The sequence below is a fragment of the Dinoponera quadriceps genome, unplaced genomic scaffold, assembly GCF_001313825.1.
Source record: "Dinoponera quadriceps isolate SergipeBrazil2010 unplaced genomic scaffold, ASM131382v1 scaffold2420, whole genome shotgun sequence".
NCBI classification, from domain to species: Eukaryota; Metazoa; Arthropoda; class Insecta; order Hymenoptera; family Formicidae; genus Dinoponera; species Dinoponera quadriceps.
In genome coordinates, this window is record NW_014556754.1 from 86,102 (window position 1) to 104,493 (window position 18,392).

General features: G+C 46.6%; 2 protein-coding genes and 1 long non-coding RNA gene across 5 annotated transcripts in view; 2 read left to right on the plus strand and 1 right to left on the minus strand.

Moving 5' to 3' along the window:
• Positions 1 to 11,396, plus strand: part of LOC106748084 (DNA-directed RNA polymerases I, II, and III subunit RPABC3) — a 54,687-nt gene extending 43,291 nt beyond the window's left edge. For all 3 annotated transcript variants that reach the window (XM_014626284.1, XM_014626283.1, XM_014626285.1), the window contains one exon: positions 11,135 to 11,396. In XM_014626284.1, the coding sequence (XP_014481770.1) occupies positions 11,135 to 11,252 (118 nt within the window). In that variant the 3' untranslated portion in view covers positions 11,253 to 11,396. The remainder of the gene's footprint in view (positions 1 to 11,134) is intronic.
• LOC106748086 lies at positions 4,848 to 8,603 on the plus strand. Its single transcript, XR_001374717.1, has 2 exons — positions 4,848 to 7,156; positions 7,266 to 8,603. It is a non-coding gene; the product is annotated as an uncharacterized LOC106748086 (long non-coding RNA).
• A 2,745-nt stretch (positions 11,397 to 14,141) lies between the features above and the next one.
• LOC106748076 (WD repeat-containing protein 92) lies at positions 14,142 to 15,653 on the minus strand. Its single transcript, XM_014626276.1, has 4 exons — positions 15,300 to 15,653; positions 14,696 to 15,196; positions 14,518 to 14,615; positions 14,142 to 14,421 (listed from the first exon to the last, which is right to left on the minus strand). The coding sequence occupies exons 1-4, from the start codon at positions 15,564 to 15,566 to the stop codon at positions 14,214 to 14,216; spliced, it is 1,074 nt and encodes a 357-aa protein (XP_014481762.1). The 5' UTR covers positions 15,567 to 15,653; the 3' UTR covers positions 14,142 to 14,213.
• Between the last annotated feature and the right edge of the window lie 2,739 nt (positions 15,654 to 18,392).

Genomic DNA, 18,392 nt, shown 5'->3' on the forward strand with positions numbered 1-18,392 from the left:
CCTGCCAAGGGAGATCGCTGCGTTCACCCACCCACCTGTCCGTGCTTCTGGACTTCTTTTCGATCGCGCCTTTTCAAGGGCGCGATCGCGTTACGCACTTGCCCTTACGATCGCGGGGGAAGTCAGATATCAAAACGGCGAGCGCAAAGTTCTTCCGTCGATGTTCATTGTAAAATTGCCGGCCTTATCGTACGCGGAACGAGATCTTAGACGCTTAGACTTTGTGCGTTGACGCGGGAGCGCAACGTCTCTCTCTTTTGCAATTTCAATGACTCTTCCGATTCTGCGTCACACGCAGTCACAGGCGCGTTCGTTCTTCACGCTCAGGTAACTGTCGGGTGAATACGTAAGAGGAGAACGGCTGGAAAAATCTTGCTCGAGATTGTCAGCGTCTCGCTAATGACACAGTGTCGTGCATTTTTAAGCTGTCTCTCGGCGGAAATCTCCGGGAAAGATCGTTTACGCCGATTACAAAGGAGCTTCGATTCCGCGTTGTTCGCGAGGCGGCGATTACTCCGGACGGAGGCGCGGAAAGAACGAGAAGCTCGTGAAAAATTCAATAACGTTATCGGGCTGGCTGTTAAAGGGACGTTACGACTCGCGATCTTGTTGCGATATTAAGGAGCCGCCGAGCGGTTCATGGGCGATTCGCCCGTATTGCGACGCGCTCGATTAGCCGCGAAAGTGCACGTGCGTGGCAGCGTGCGCTCGATAATTAGCAGCAATTATACCGGTCGACGATGAAGGTCGGGTCGCGCCCGTCCGCGGAAACTCGCGCGAGTCGGCTCGTTATTGGACGCGTCCGATGGCTCCTCCGCGCGCGACGTTCGCGAGTCGACGACGCGCATCGATCGTTTCGGCAGTGGTTGACCCATATATCCCGAAGCTCGATACGGAAGTCTCGAAGGGAAAAGAAGGAAGGAGAGAAGAAAGAAAGCGCGATTCCGTGCCGAAAACCAGGCACGTTTGGCGACGCGACGCCGTCAGTTGTCGCGGTAGTTTTCAGGGGCCGGGAAATTCGACGAGTCGATTCTCCCCGAATGCTGCGACTCCGCGCGTTTTCCACCCGGTCGCATTCCCCTTCGATTCCGCTCATCGATTTGTTATAAATAATTCCCCTCTTCGTCTCGTGACACTTCATTGAGGCGGTAATAGCCGTTAATTGACGCGCGTTTCGTTTAAAAGCGTCTCTGCATTCGTTTCTTTTTCCTTTCAAGAAAGAGAATTATGTCACTTGTCTCGTATTCAAGAAAGAGAATCGTGTCACTTATCTTGTTTTCAATATTGTCCCGGTCACGTGTTCCCCGTGAGGATAGTCGCGAGGATAAGGTAAACCTGAGTCGCATTCGATATGAAAGAATCCTCCGTTCTCGGCCTGTCCCATTTTCAGAGGCACCGTGTCGTTCATCAGTGCTTCTCTCCTCGACCGACCCTATCCTATCTGCGAAGTTAATTCATCACGACACATAGCGTGCCGTCGTGTTAAGACCGTTCGTCAATGCGCATACGCGGAAGATGTATTTTTCCCAGGAGTGGTGAGAAAGGCTGTCTTTTTCGCTCGGGAAATTCCGCTGCGATTCGCGCGCGAAGCGAGAACGAATCTGCCGTAAACGCCGAATATATAACCGTAGAACCGTCGCTGATCAGCGGGAATTCGTCGTCGTTGACGCGAAACTGAACCGAAGCCGGTCGGCAAATCGGGATTAATTTCATGCAAGCCGAACTCCGGTATTATCCGCGACTCCGGGCGATAAAGCGATCCGAGCGGCGTCGGTAGGGAGCTCAGTAACGAGTTTCGTTTAATTAATCGGCCCGGGGAGAATATTCTCGCGCTAATTTCGCACGCGGTCTATTGCGTAACATTTGCAAATAGAGATACGATATCGCAACTGAGCCGAGTATTCTAAAACGATGTAGGTGAGAGTGCTATTTTCATTAATTTCTTCGATATTAATCGCCGAGTGCTCGGCTCTACAACTAAGCCGTGCGGAAGTTGAAACAACAGAATAGCGATTTCAAAACGGACGTTAATTGGAAATTGCAGACGTTCGAAGTTAGTATCATAAAAAGATTATTCGGGGGCCCAAGAAGGAAGGATCCAATCGTAAATAAAAGGGGAATAGTTCGTGTGTCATATATAAATATCGCATGAGGAAAAGTTTATATTGTAACAAATGGGAGCGAGTAACTTGTATTTGTAATTTGCTGCTTTAACAAACACTAATGTGTTGGCTTAGTGATCATTCAGTTAAAATAATAAATGACGATGAACGACTAGCAATAGTAACTTTTCGATCTGTCTCCCTGACAGATCTTCAAATAACAATAGAGCTTTCATTCTAACTAAGGGATCTTCCTAAGTACGGATTTTTGAGGATTCATTCGCACGGGATATCCTAAAAAAAAAATGCACGTCTTGAGGAAACTCCCTTGATTCGATACGAGCTTCTCTTTACGTTAAACCGGACACTTCGGCGATTGAGCGAATGATCGGGCAATTAGATCTCGATATCGATTAATTCGATAAACAGACGAGAGAGAAGCCGCGAGCTGCGAGCCCGTCTATCGCGGCGCTGTTTAATCGGTCAATCGGACATCCAACACCGACGTGATTTCCTGTGTCGCGGGTTGGAAGAGCGGGGCTTCGAAAATAACAGCTCGATGCAACACTCTCAAAGGTCAGCTCGAACGGGTTGAAGGGGAGTGGGCGGGAAGGGGCCGACTCGCACGCGCGCTCGTGCATCTTTAGGGCGAGCCAAATAATCCTAGGCTTTTTCGCAACCCCGAGAATAACGGGACCACCCCGGCGCGACACATATCGCCACTGGGCAACGAGGAGTTTCGAGGTTAGGTGGATGGAAGGGAAGAGACGAACGTGTGTGTACATCCATCGTGGCCCAGCGCCACGCAGCTTGGCACGGCTTTTTCGGCCACCGATTGCATAATCGCCGTCGGCACTCAGCCTGGGCCATCGCGGGCGCAACGTGTCGGTCCGTTCGCGTAGTCGCGCCTAGTTCGCCGTGCGATCTCGCAGCGGTCGTCTTCTTTCCTTTCTTTTTTTTTTTCCCCTCTTCTCTTCGGACCGTTCGGACCATCGTATCGGGGAGAATAGTAATAGTTCGTAGGGTAGCACACGGGTTGAGGACGCGAACGGCAGAACGGACGTCCTCGTCGCGGAGTTGGTCGCGCGCCTGCCGCCATGGAAGACACACCGGGATTGCACGCGGTGCAAGCAAGGCAGAATCGATCGTTAAGCTCGTTTAAGCGGCAAAGTGGTCCAATTACACCGTTATCGCGACGCTCTCGCTTCGGATTTCTCACCACGCGCGTCACCGTTGTTTCGCGCTCCTCCGCCCTTCTTCTTCTCCTTCTTATCACCGCGCCCAACGTATCGTCCCCTTCTCGCACTTTGTTTCGACCGATCTCCGCACTTTCAGCTTGTTTACGCTGTAAACCGTGTTCTGAAACGATCCGTTTTTCTCGAGTTTTGTAGCCCCAAGTGCCGAAATTTTTCATCTTGAATCTAGGGAAATATTTAGTCTCACAAACGAATATACTCGGTGTAGATGTATGACCAGAGGCGTTAGATTTCGACGTCCCGTGAACAGAGCGGACGAAAGCTCGCCGAAATTGGGAAACGTACCGCCTCGAAGTGCATCCCGTCGCGCGTGCACGTCCGCGTTTGTTCTCTCGCGGCGTTAATTAACGCCTGTGCGTGGTGCGCCCGAGTGAAAGCGAGCGAGTGAATTTCTCAAAGTGCCACACGGCGTCATTAGTGTCCTGCAGTTTCGTTCTCGACATTTTCGAACACGCACCTCGGTCGCCGTCGAAATGTCGGTCGCAGTTTCAGAGTTACGTGCGATCCAACTTCAGGCATTTTTGCACAAATATCACCGGTGAATGCGATAATGTAACCTCGTGCGTCACCGAGGAGAACGCTATCACCTGAAGAATGTGCAGAAGAAAGTGCTGGACTCGAGGAAATCATTATTCTAATATTCCTTCGCGCATTTTTACTTGAATCAAGTAATCTTTAATTCATTGCTCCAAGCAAGATATTTGAAACGTCCGCACGGAGAAAACCGATTGGTCGAATTAATGCGACCAGTAAACGCCTTTTGATCGAAGGAGACGGAATTCCCGATTCTCGCGACCGGAATTGGCTTTAGAAGAACCGGAAATCCCTTCGTTCCCTTCGATCGAAACGTTCGCTTCGCCCGTTATCACGTTAATTCCACCGATCTTACGTGCGAATAAAATATTAACCCGATCGAGTAAAAAAAATCGCCGAGAAGTATCGGAGTAAAATGATTTACTCGAAGCTGGCATTCCCCCCTTTTTTCTGCGTAAATGTCAGGCATAAAGTGGAATGCTGCTGCGAAACTGCGAATTACGCGTAAATTTCGGGTTATCCGAATCATCGTCCGCGTAACGCACGCACCTTTTACGGGTTTGGCTTACGGGCGTTCGACAGAGAGCAGAGCTAGACGCACGCACGCACGCACGTACTCACGCGGATTGTATAACAACGCCAGCCGCGGCGGCTGGCAACGTCGAGACGTTTCCACTATATATCTACTCAGGGCTAGCGCTAGCTGCCGGCTGCAGCTGGCGACCCTCGTCGGCTCCTGCTCTAGGCGGCCGGGTTTCAGTCGAGAATCGCTCTAGTCGCCGTTTAGTCGTCGCGCGCGTGTCGTCGCGCGCGCTCTCCTCGCCCCTTCCCGTTCGAATAGCGCGTCGCGAAATGTAGGTCGTGCTATTATTTCCGCGCTTCCCTCTCGCGGATCTCGCGCGTCCTCGCACGGCACACTCGTTGCTACTACGTCGCGGACGTACGGAAGGTAATCGGCCCGCCTCGGGAAATCGGCCACCGCCCGCCCGCTGCTCCCCGGAGATCGATTTCCATTCCGAGCGGAGATTTACACGGCGCGATAAATTCCGCGTTCACGGGTCCAAGGTCGTGATTGTGTAACGCTGCTCTAGCAGGTCGACTAGTGCGCTCATAAATCGCAATTGTCTCCCTGGGCTCTCTCTCTCGCTCCTGCCGTCGCATCCTCCCCGCGTCCGTCGTCAACGATCGGATCGCCGTTGATCCTCCGTGGCTTCCCGTCGTCATTCGCGTATTCGGTACTGGCGATCGCGACGCGAGCATCGTTCCCTTCAACATCCGGAAAGAGAGGAAGAAAGATTGAACGACGCTCCGTCGACGCATCTCGGTAATCCGATCGTCGATTGCGCACGGAAGGTCGAGCGAATTCCGCAACCGGTCAAACGGAATCACCTGCCGGCGGGGATAATTTTGGATCGCTATGCACCTGTTGCGGGCGCAAGGTCGCGCGGAGGTATTGTGCAACCGCGCCGCGCTCTAAAACTACCGACTTGATCGACTGCACTCGGGCCCCCTCCTCCCTGCCTGCCTCCCCCTGCCCCGCTGTGTCGTTGATGCAGTCGCACCGGCGGCGGACGCCGCAGTCGCTGCTGTTTAATCACGCTGTGAATAATCGATGTCGACGCCACGCAACTGCCGCACTGCATCGGACTGCGCGGCGCGCGCCTTCGGAATCGCGAATTCGGAGCTCCCCCCCTCCGCCCCTCCAGAGAAGGAGCGAGAGAGTGCGTGTGTGTGTTTCGCATCTGCGCCGCGATTTTTCGACCATCGCGACCGCCATCTTGCCGGGAGTTGTTGGACGCTTCGATCTTCGCGCGTGATTTTCCGCTCGGAACGCGCTCGCTATGAACGTGGGCGGACGGCCGGTAATTGAATCTCCCACACGACCGTTGTGAATTGCCGCGACGTTTTGGTGCCTTTCGTGCTGAGTCGCGCGGCCGGGGGCGGGCTGGTGCAGCGATTCCGTGAACCCGTGACCTCGAGAGCACGTTTGCATCCTGGGCCGATTCCAGCAATCGATGTCGTTCTGCGCCGGGCGGAAGGATGTTATAAGGAGAGACGTGAAACCGCGTATCTTCTTTCCTCGTGTCTCGTCTTCGTCCTTCGTTCACGTGGCGTCTCTGGTGTTTATTCGGCGGCTCCAACGTGCCGAGAGGGATTTTTCTGCTCGAATACTTTTCGCTTTCCGATAACGAATGAACGCTTTTTTTTTTCTTCTGATTTTTATCGAATAAACGCGTAAATAAATATGGGTCACACGAACGTCTTGAGTCCGTACACGGACAGCTGGGTTTCTCCGATATCGGACCGCAGAGCGAGATCGATCGTTCCAGGTTCAGGATATCGAATGTTATAATACCAATCGTCCTTGAATAACAGCGTAGCGTGCGGCGATATACGACAGTTTATTCGCGACGAACGCGCGCGAATCCATGTATATATCGGTCGAAACGCGACGCGCGTGAATAGTCGGTCGCACGCGATAATCCGCCGCGTTTCGGCCATGACGACGTGACACGCGACGAAAAATCGCGGCTGTGCACGTGAGCGAATTTCGGCTGCTGCTGCCTCGACGGATAATTGAATTTTCTGTTTGATCGTCGTAATAAAATTCAGCCGGATGTAAGTTCGTCGCGAGATTCGGTCGACGGAATCTTCCCGCCTCTCGACGATTAAGTTCAAACGGATTATCCCGCGCGCGTAAATACGGAAAGATATATTTGCAATGTAGAATCATGAATGAAATGTAAACGAGCCGAAAGTAACGGGATCCCATCGACTCGGTAGCATCGCCGGTGATGCCCTTGAGGTGCATCGACAGGTCTCTGAAAAGATTAACCGTCTGAAAGCGTTGAGAGGAGAGGCGTGTGCGTTAACGTGACTCGCGTGGTTAGCACGATGATGCGACGCGTCCCGACGCCGGAGCGTCGCGGCACCGGGGACAGTGACTACTATTATTAGAAGCGTCGTCCTCTTCTCGTTTCGCGCTTCGAGGGGAAAATAGCATCAGCTGACATCCTTCTGGAATACGCCGCTGGTTCGGCCGAGGAAACCCTCGACTCTTCGCACCGCCGTTTTCACTGCGAAAGCAGTTGTGACTTTTCCCCTCACCTTAGAGAGAGAGAGAGAGAGAGAGCTTAATTAAAATCCACCGTGCGCACGACATGCGGGATTAACGACAAACGCGAATTACATTCTCGGTCGCGTCGCGGAGCGAAGATTTAATTACGCGTGCGTTTTAATCGCGTGACTCGGACACACCGTTATGTAAGTTTACGTTTTACATTTAACTGTGATTAAACGGCGAATCCAGCGTCATTGTCTAATCACGGGCGCCATTCTTTTCATGTTATGACGTTTTAATTATATTTCAAAGTAGCACCTTACGCCATGTGGGCGAAATAAAGACATCGGTGATGGAGAGGGAGGGGGTGAAAGGGTACCGAGGGAGTAAGCGAGTGAGAAAGAGCAAGAGAGAGAGAGGAGGGGAGGCAAACAGAATGCGGAAATTAACGGATAAGCTAGAGAAAAAAAGGAGAGAGAAAAGGGCATGAGAGAGCGAGACGAGCGGAAGCGAGCCAATATGAGATTACAGGGCAGTTGGGGCTCGTGCCAGATGCGCGTTTACACGGGCCCTGAATACTGTAAATGCACTATCTGGTACGACATCTCTTCTGTCGCCGGCATCAGCGACGGAGTGATTACAACGTCGATTCTTAGTTTAGTGCCGTATAGTGTAAATAAGAATCAACACACGAATGTACGGACTGTGAGTGCGGATAATCCCTGCTGCGTGGAAAGCGAACGAACGACGATTGTATGCGATTGTTCCTCGGGATTGTCCCGCTGGAGTTCGCTCCGTAAAAACGGCGAATACGAGTGCATTTGGCATCCTCCTACGTGAGATCTATCTAGTTACCGTTCGAGGAATAGTTATAATTATAATCATACGCGATGTAAATAATAGCGAAGTGTTTGAAGGAAGCTCCCGACGCTGGCAGCGTTTCACAGATGTTAATCAAGTCCCGGAGTACCGTAGTGCATCAATCTCGCTCGGCAGTTTCGATTCGGAGTTTGTTTGGAGCGGTAATTAGCGATATTTAACGGCATCCGTGGGTTGCGCAAACATCGGGCAAATTTCGAGGAAATCGACGATGAGTTAGCGTGGGATATCGGCTGTTGACTCTATCGGCGAACCTTTGTGGAGAATTAATTCTTACGCGCGGAACGTCCACTCGAAGCTGTGTGCTGTACGTGTTGCCGCGAGAAAGAAAATCTCGCCGACAGGCGAAAATTGCGCCTGCCAAGCGTCGCCTTTTGCCACTCCTTTTTCTATATATTGTACAATATACACTCGCTGTGTGAGGAGGGAGGGGCGGGGGATTTATTCAAGCGACGAATGTACGCGCTGCGAATGTTTTCTCTTTCTTTGTTTTTCTTCTCGATATTGCCGGTAACAACAGAGCTCCCCGAATAGACTGTGATGATGACGTTCGATCGTCTGTAACGAGGGGCTTGTTAACGGTGGAATATGCGCGCAGCCTACACACACACACACACACACACACACACACGTTTCATGTATCGAGCGTCCGCACATACGAAACGTACAATTATGCGCGCACGCACACACGCACGCATCGTTTATAAACCATAGGATCACATATTGTATCTCGAATGGCAATAAAAATCATCCAATGCGTTTCTCATTTAATTTCACCAGCGCCTTTATTAGCGAATAATTTACAGTTAGTTGAGAAGAAAGTCCATTTTGCGGCATACGAAAATTCTTTTCCGCGGTGTTCGTACGGTAGAGAGAACAGAAGAAAGAATTTAGCGAACGTAACGTTGCGAAATCTTGTTTGACATCTTTTCACCGAGAGGATTGCGCGTCAAATATTTACATCTTGCTTCGGATTTTGTCACTTGGCAAATGCATTATTCTTCTTTTTTTTTTTCTTATTCATATGTAATATTAAGAGATCACTGTGTCAGAAATATTGATTAACAAGGGTCAATTTTCAACTGAGACAAATTCACTCGTCGATTCAGTTATAATTACCAATCGGAAGTCGAGAGATTTAATTGACAAAAAGTTATCCTTCAATCGTTTCATCCCAGTTAATCATCAGACTTAAAAATACTTCAAAAAGAAAGCACAAGTTCTTGAATCGATTATCCGAGAAAGAATCTTCTCAAAAATTCATACGGAACGCTCGTTGAGAAACGTAAAAGAGAAGTGGATCTTTCTACTGTGATTATTTCAAAATATGTTTGCATTTCACATAATGTCGAACAAAGTAAAATCAATTTCTGCAATTTCGCGTTACATAAATGTCGCGGATAAATTGGTCGGACAAAAAGTAAAAAAAAAAATTAGGATCACAGGACGATTAAATTTATATCTAATTCAGAGCGCTCATTGGGCGCTAAGAGTTGTGTATCTGAGAAGACTTCAAATATATGACACATGAGACACACGAATTAAGAATGTGCAAAGCGCGACGATGAGAGCAGGAGAGTAGAAAGAGAAGTGGAAGCAGAGAGAGAGAGAGAGAGAGAGAGAGAGAGTAGACGCGCGCGCAAACGGAAGCTCGAAATACTTGGTTAAAAATAATTGGCTCTTATAGGGACGGCCTCTTAGTGCCAGAGATTTGTCAGAGGCAAGGTCAATCGATCGCGGGGAACCTCGTAAACACACGCGAGTATTCCCGACGGTTAGGCATTCGCATTTTCCTCTCGTCTCTTTCGCAAACAAGCGAGTCGCGCGAAATCGGGATCCGGACGGACGGGGCGCTTCCGCGATCGGCGCGCAAGTATCGCGCATATCGGCGTCGTCCGTTCGTTCCGCAGAACCCCAACTTTCGATTTTACGTACGGCACTAACGTCTCGTTCGTTAACGACCCGTCGAGGTAATCACGGTCCGACGTGTAACGGAAGAAGGTGCGTTTTTTTTTAAGCTCGAGATGTCTGACCGAAATTCAGAATGTCACGCGTTCTTGATGTTAAAACTGAAAGGACGAGGAATGTCGGTTTGTGCGCGTTCCCGAGTCGTAAAATGACATCGAAGCTCCGTCCCGAGATGCCGGCATTAATTATGTAAGCACCCAAGACACAGTTCATTGCCAACCATTGGTTGAAGAGAGTTAACGCTGTTTCATTGTGCGGCGTTCGACACTGTTTCGGCGTTCAATTAGAAAATGTGACTGCGCTTCGCTCTAAACCGAACTTCGTGACCCGCCAAGTAAACGTGTTTACACAACTGCAACTGAAACAACACAACGATGGTCTGCTGTGAAGGTTTCATTTCCTGCGTACTCATTGCAAAAGCACGAAGGAAGACGGATGAGATGGCCAATCAAGCTTCCCGGACGACACCTTTCAGAGCATCTTTCAACAGGAGGATGCGTCTTGCTTCTGATCGTTTAAAGGGTGAAGATTCTTTAAACGATTGGTAAAATGATCAATCGAGCTTCCTAATAACGCATCTTGCAGCATCCTCAGCAGGAGATATCTCTTTATCCTGATCGATGAAGGAAGAAGTTCCTTTAGCGATCGGCGTGTTGGCAGTGTGGTTAGCTGGTTGTGTCGTTAATTATACACGACCGCTATCGGCACTGCAATTATGACGATCGCAAATCTACAGGCAAGAAGAGCCACCTTAATGAGGACAGGTTTCGTTCCCGAACGGGGCAATCGCTTGGTCGATTTTTCAAAGAACTTTATAACACCGGAGCGATGTACTCGAATCGATTAATTCTCTTAGCGACGTTTTCCTTTGCAATAATAAATTATAAGGTTATGTAGAATTAAAAAATTGTCAGTAGACCGTTGAAAGCCGAGCACAGTGCTTATAATGCCGTAAGAATTACAAGATAACTGTGTATATATTTATTTCTAAATAATTATTTTTCGATCGACTTCGATCCTCTTCAGTGGAATAAACTAAGCAATTATGTCATAGAATACGTAAACGTATAGGAACGAATATTGATTTGACTTTCAAGCGAGAAAGCAAGAACCTGGCTGCCCAAATCACACCGTCAAGATTTGTCGCGCGTAATCAACTGACAATTCATCGAAATATATTATAAAATAATTGTGGAGAAAATGAGGAAAAGTTTACCTCTGTCTATGCAGTCTCGCGTCACTCGTAACTTTTTTTTTTCACCGCAGCAGTACACGAACACAGGACTCAACGCAAGCTTATGATTGACCGTGTTCTTTTCCCATTTTGTTTCTAGATCAGCCTACGTGTCCTTCGGAGGTCTGCTGATGAGGCTACAAGGCGACGCGAACAATTTGCACGGTTTCGAGATAGACCAATACATGTACCTGCTGATGAAGAAACTAGCGTTTTAAAATCACGTTAAAGACGCTTGTGCAGACTGCAGAGATCTTTCACCACTGCCGTCTGTATTTTAATACCGTAAGATAAATAAGATCATAGAAAGTAAATTTGTTAAGATTTTTCTATAAAATAAACAAAAATTGGAAGAAAAAAAACTTTATTTTTCCCATTTTTCGTCTCTCGACCCTTTTTCGAACTATTATTGGTAGATTGGCTGCAAAATCCCCGAACATAAAGTAGTAGTGAGTTTATCGATGCATTAATCGTCAAACGTGAGGATTATTTAAATGTATTAACGACTACTAACCCGACATAATCGTATTTTTCACTGGGAAAAGATACGCAATATTTTTCTTATCGATTAAATTATATTTACGAATAGAAAAATATCATTTAACCTACCAATTTTTCCCTCCTTGTAACGCTTCGTGGGTCGACAATCTATCGGAGAAACTGCTGAAAGAGGATTTCCTTGTTTGCGGTTACGTTGATGATCTAGCTGTTTTGGCTGAGGGGACTCTGGCAACCCTCAGGGGCCGGATGAATAGGATCCTGAGGTTTATTTCGGAGAATTGTCGCGGGATCAAGGGGTGCCTTAGTGGTAAACCTGTCCGAGATCAATGTTGCGGTCTTCAGCAGGAAGTACAAACCGGTGTCTATTAAGCCACTTAGGACCAGGGACAAGGTAATAACTTTCAGCAGTGCGGTAAAGTAGCAAAGGACGACGATGGACGACGACTCACGTTCAGTTGGATGCAACGTCTCTTACGGGCAGTCTCGATAAATCTCACTCCTCCGTGTAAATCTGTGGAAAAATTACAGGGAATAACGCATCGGGTCTTGGATCGCAGAGAGTCACCTTACGACTTGACAAAGTAATGCTGTCGCCTAGTTTATCATACGTATGGGTAGCCCGGTGACTCAGGACGGGTAGGGTGGGGCAGCAAAGAGACCGCCGCAAAGCGTTCGGGGTAATTATCCGGGGGTTGCGAGGGGAGTCCTCCTTTTACTTTGTAATACCTGCGGTATTACGAAGCCATAGCGCGTGGATCTTGGACGTTGACCAAATCGTCGAGGAGAGTCCGCCGCACCAAGTGCGCCATCAAAGCACGAAAATAGGAGCCCAGGTATCGCACGCTACGTGAATACTTTGTGTGTCGATGTGTACGGTTGATACGTAGCACGCGACGGACTCTTGTATGCGTTGAGATACGTACACCTCTCTAGTACAATTAGCCAACCGACACTTAAAATACTTCCAGAACAGCCTTCTGGTATCCCTTCGCCTTGCTTCGATTAACGCGTGTCCGCGATATCCTATCCACACGGCACACACAGACGTATCTACTGTCACGTTGCCGTCTAACATAACGGAGCGTAACACGCGACACAACGTTTAAGTATTAGGAAACACGCACGTTAGTTGTAATTTCCCATTCATGCGAAGATATAGTCGGGTAAAAACGATTTAATGCGCAGCTAAAGTGTTATACTTCAGTTATAGTCGGGCGATTTTGAACGTTTCTGTCAATAGAGTTACAGCAATAACTACCGATGTCAGTTAACATCAATGACGTTGTTTTGAATGTTGGAAAATGTCTAAAGACAACAGTGATATAACTGGATGGAAACCAAGTGACATGTTGTGGCACGTGTTCGGGCACTCATACAAGTCCCGTATATCTTCGACAGTCATCCCCTGCGCGTATGTGATTATATACGATTAATTTTATATAATTACGTCTAATTAATTATATATGAAAAATTGTCGACGGGCTGGCCGATTATGCGAGATCGCAAAACACAAGATGAAGTGTCACGTTTCATTATATTAATGTTTAAATTTTACACGCGAGACATTTGTCTCGTCGTCAAATATGTGCTAGAGCAGACGAGAACCAATAATCAAATTAATGACCGTGCATGTGCCAAGTTGGAATATGAATTTGTTCACGCAGTTATAAGTTGCTGAATCTGCAAGTAAATTCCATTTTTCCCGGGATGTTGGTTCATATTAAACGCTTTCACCTTACGTAACTTGATCGAAGAAAATGAAGTTATCGCGTGTAGAAAGATTTCGAGGGATTTACGTACAGTTTGTCTCATCTATTCGACTTCAAGTGTAGGTGGTGCAGTTATAGCAAACCGACTTGAAGTGTAGTGAGTGTAAGCAGGATGAAATGTGCTCGTCGCGTTCGATGGCGGCAATGACATGTCGCGACAATGCGAGACAGACTCGGCTGCGGTTAATTTGTGCAATTAAAATCGAGATATTCATGACCTTGCTTGCGCCTCGGGTTGAACGTTGCGCCCTCGCGCGATGCAACGGAGGTGTACAGCTACGTGGGCTGAGCGCGCCTGAAATGGCGGACATACGACGCGACATTGCGTAACGCTCGCGCCCGACCGCGCAAGATGGCTGATGCTTAATAAGGGTCCGATCCTAAATAGATTGGCCCAATGACATATAATTCGCTTTTGTCCGCCGCCATTCGCCATTGCGTAATAAACTTCGCGCCCGCGTGCGCACGAGAAATCGATATCTCGAGTTCGACTTCCAGAACGCCGACGCGTTACCTGCCGGAGGATATCGCGAACCTTCTCACGCGCGTTCTTTGAATCTCGCTAGTAGTCCTTGTGAAATTCTTCGACTTTCGCACGAATTGAAGACAGAATTTCACAATCGAGTTGAAGTAACGGACAATTTTCCATTTTTATCGTATAAAATTACGCGCTTTCGGATATACATGATTTATATATATATATATATATATTCGGATACATAATATATAAATAAATATAAAAAATATCTGACTACCGTATGCGTAAAAATAACTTCTCTTATCGTAAGTCCAATTGAGAGATCGAATTTGAGAATGAATAACGCCAAGATGAACATGTTAAAGCGAATTGAACATTTTTTCTATACGAATATACGAGATATTTACACATTTGTCCTATGTAATATTTGATCAATACGTGTTCATTTTCGTAGCGATGAGAATTCGCAAGCATTGATCAAACGAAGAGCAAACAGCGAGGCCTTGCTTGTCTGGGCACCAATCCAGCGAATTAATGGGTTGCGACGAAAGTGTGCAATTTTGCAACAGGCTGACGTCACCGACGACCCCTTGCTCGATTCCGTCGGCATCGACCGTTTTCCTTTTCTCTGGATAATTACTACGGAACAAAAGATATTGATTAGTTGTTGACGTTGATCTCGATAATATAAACACGGATGAATGATAACTGCAGCTTGCAGGAAAATATATTTACTATTTCCAAAGGCAGACTGTTCCGCTGCCGCCACAGGTGATGAATAATTCGCGATTCTGTGGCGAATGCTTGACCTGCCATATCGTTGATTTGTGAGCCTGAAGCAGTCAACATTACAAACTGATCATTTCTGATTCGACATCTGCCGAATATAGGAATTTAGACATCAGGTACCAACCTTCTTGACAAGATATGCGAAGCCCTTCTCAGGATGCTGCGTTCTTAGATCGAACAGGTAAAATTTGGATTCAAGCGTAGTGGCGACCAGCTTGTTCATGAGAATGTCGCTTCTGTCGAACTCGAGACCGCAGACTCCGTTTTTCAGATTGCTCTCCCATCTCAACGACATTGTCTTCAAGTCAAACATTTTCACGTCACCATTGTCGTATCCTGCTGCTACCACCCTCTCCTCGGAATTATAGGAATTGCCGAACGCGACTGACCAGCAGTCCCGTCGGTCTTCGCCTTCTTTGGGTTCCATGATAGCGACCGGTCGATCCTTCTGCCTGGGATCCCATACTTTTACACTACCGTCTCTGGATCCTGTTACTATTTCAGGTGCGCCACATCCTACGGTAGTGCCAGCTACTCCATCAATAGCGTTTATAATCTGCTTATGAGCATTAGCGCTGTAAACTGGAATTGAGGGATCCTCCAGATTGTAGATATTTAATTTACCCTGTAAAATAACCGGTTATATTCATGCATCTCAACGTTATACAAGATATCAAGTATGGACATAGAATAATAGTAATCCAACAAGATACAAAAAAGAAACGTACGTTGAAATCACCGGTAGCTAAGTATCTGTTTCCAAGATTGGAAGCTTTGAATGTGCCGCATTTCATCTGATTGGACCTCTCGATGTCCTTGATTAATTTTAACTTGCCGGTGCATATCTCGTATATCTGTATGATGCCGGTACCTTTAGGCCGTGCGCCCATCACTACAAATTTTGCGCTGCATGGTATCCACTTGACGTCAAACAGCGAATAGTCCAACGAGTTTTCGATGTGACAGACTATCTGCGGTTTCGAGAGCTTGTCCATGTCAACGACGAAGACGTCTCTGAGGCTGTAACCGTCGTCACGAAGTTGCTTCTCGTTCTCGCTCTGACAGTGTATACACGAAACTATGACAACAATGACCACGTTTACACGGCAACGTTAATCTGATTCAGTAACAAACCGTAGTTGGTGAACTCTTGCATCTGATTGGTGTATCCTTTTAGATTTGTATATTCCTTAAATTTGATTGCGGTATATTTTCAGATCTAAAAGAATATGCCAATTGGATGCAAGAGCTTACTGAGCGTCTGGTTGCACCAATTGCCGTTATCGTCTTAACATTTACTAGACCTAGGGACCCCAGAATTTATGAATTATTTGGAGAAACAGCAGTAATATTTCGAATATTATTCGAATAGACTACCATTTGTACGTAACTTAAAATATAAAATATTTACGTCAAAGAAAAATGATATATGAGGTATTGTTATTGTTTCTCTAGATAAGTTATAAAATATGAATATGTAATGCGAGTAATGGAAAAATGACTAGAATTGGTACAGGTTAAGTTATTTAAGGCGCTATATGTACAGTACAGTAATTCTGATGCGGCTAGATGGCGCTAGGTGGTGCATTAGTCACATTTTAACAGATTGCTGATATCTGGTATACATTAAATTAAAGGGTTATTTTTAAACGTAACTTTGCGACGGATGAATTATTTTCATTTTCAAGTAGTACAACTCAATGACGGATCGGTCGGTAAGAACATTTAATATTGCCTATAATAGATATAATGTGTATAGGTTGGTGGCAAAAGGATTGCAATACTTTTAATTTTTATGAATTTTAAAACAGATGAAAATCGCGTGATCGCCATCACAATTTCCGACTATTTCAATATATATCAAAAAGAAACGTGTTACAATCTTCCTGCCGCTGAATAAACCATGCAAGGGCATCTAACGGAGTTTAGTGTCCTGACATTCTTGATCACTTTCAACCGCAATCAACGTCCACATGGATGAATGTTAATTTATTTGTTTCGGATACTCTCAGAATGATCAGTGTTTAAAATATATGTATGAGAGAAAATTGACAAAAATGAAATACAGGAGAGATGTTTAAAAATAGAAGAAAAAGATATCGATATGAAAAATATGAATATTTCAATCTCGAAAAATAGCACTTTTTTATTAAACGAGTTATTAAACGAGCTTATAATATTTTGTCTTACTAAGAGTATGGACGTAAAGAGAATAGTAGATCTTTTTAGAATTACTTTGTGTAAAAAAATTTTGAAAGGAAATAACTTTGGAATTATATCAGTCTTCCTCTAAGTTAATTACGTATTCATAACAATTATAGCTGACAATATAATTGTCTTAGGAACGAGTGAGATATAATGGCATACAATTGAACACAGGACCAAGAGTCTTCAGGCTATAGTCGTGCGACGAATCTGTTAAATGTCCTGTAAAAACAACGTGCCGGCAATAATGACCCGGCATTAAAATCTCCTGACGTCACGCCTACCCGGCGTCGACATTACTTTCCGATGATGCCGGTAAATCGCGTGACTTTTTAATCATGACTGAATACACTAACTTTAAGACGCTCGTACACATATTTCGCAGTTAACATTTTTGATGTTTTTTAATTGAATATAACACTCCTCAAATGTGCACTGCTCTATGTAATTTTTCATTAATAATAATTCTTGATAAATAAAAAGACTGTTTATATATATTGCAGGAATTAACTGAGTTTTTTAATTGCACTGATATCGAACGATATTCCATTCAAATATCTTTCCGAAGCTCACATTTCCTGTTAAAAGTGTGCGGTCAAATGAGAGTTGTTACATTGTGTTAAAGTTTCGTGCAATTCGCTTGTTCAAAGTAACTCGATACATACTCGAAAATATTTCGAACGTTATTAATAATTATTAGATCACCTGTGTGCGATATACGCGTGTATTTGAAATCGACAACAAGATTTCATCTGTTCTCTCGATCGAGAGAAAAGTTGCAGAGGCGCTGCCGCGTCTTGCGCAAAGTATATGTACTAACGCATACATTAGTACGGCGGTGCGTAAAGATGCGCACTCGACATTACGGCGGGTATCACAGGAGTTATTTGCTTTTGTAAACGTCGGCGTCGTCAACGGGTCAATTTCGTCACGGCGATACGCGGCGCGACGCGATACGACGCGTGGCGTCGCGAAGCGCTTCCCTCTTCCTCCCTCTCTTGCCGCGGTCCTTGAGGTTCTCCGGGCCGAAAGAGGAGAGAATCGTGCACCAGGCCTCTCTACGTTGTGTACGAGTCCTGACCTTGTGGCATTTGGTACCTGTCCGTACCAGCCGGCCGACGCGCATACAACTCCACACCCAATCCCACGAACGCGCGAGCAAAATAACTAAGTACCATCTCCCTCTCCCGTTTCTCCCCCTCCACCCTCCTGCTCCGTTCACCAGCTCGTACTCTCTCCCTCTCGCTCCCTCTCCCTCGCTCCCTCGTCATTCGTCTCGCTCGCCCCTCATCTATTCGCTCGCGCACGCAACTCGTGCGCACGCGTATATCCGCGCGGACTTAACAGCGACGACGATGAAGTTGATGCCGCGCGTCGCGAAGTTGCGACTTAACCTTTGACCGTATCGCCGATCTTATTTCTCCAAGGCCAGATCGCGTCGGAAGTAACAACTCCGGGAGAGATTACTTCCTCCGGCCGCTTCCAACACGTGAACGCTTAAAGTAGGTTGCATCAGGGTTATTGACCGGTCCCACCGACAATAGATTACTTATTCACTGCCCGTTTAGATCTTATATTCTCTTTCAATTAAGCAAAGATGCGCTAGGAGTTTCCCC

What these genes read in the sequence shown, in the direction of transcription:
- LOC106748076 (XM_014626276.1), bottom strand. Translation starts at nt 15,566, where the DNA reads ATGGACAAGCTCTCGAAACCGCAGATAGTCTGTCACATCGAAAACTCG. An exon ending in TCGCATATCTTGTCAAGAAG is followed by an intron (nt 14,616 to 14,695) that starts GTTGGTACCTGA and finishes TGACTGCTTCAG; the next exon opens with GCTCACAAATCAACGATATG. An exon ending in ACAGTCTGCCTTTGGAAATA is followed by an intron (nt 14,422 to 14,517) that starts GTAAATATATTT and finishes TTTGTTCCGTAG; the next exon opens with TAATTATCCAGAGAAAAGGA.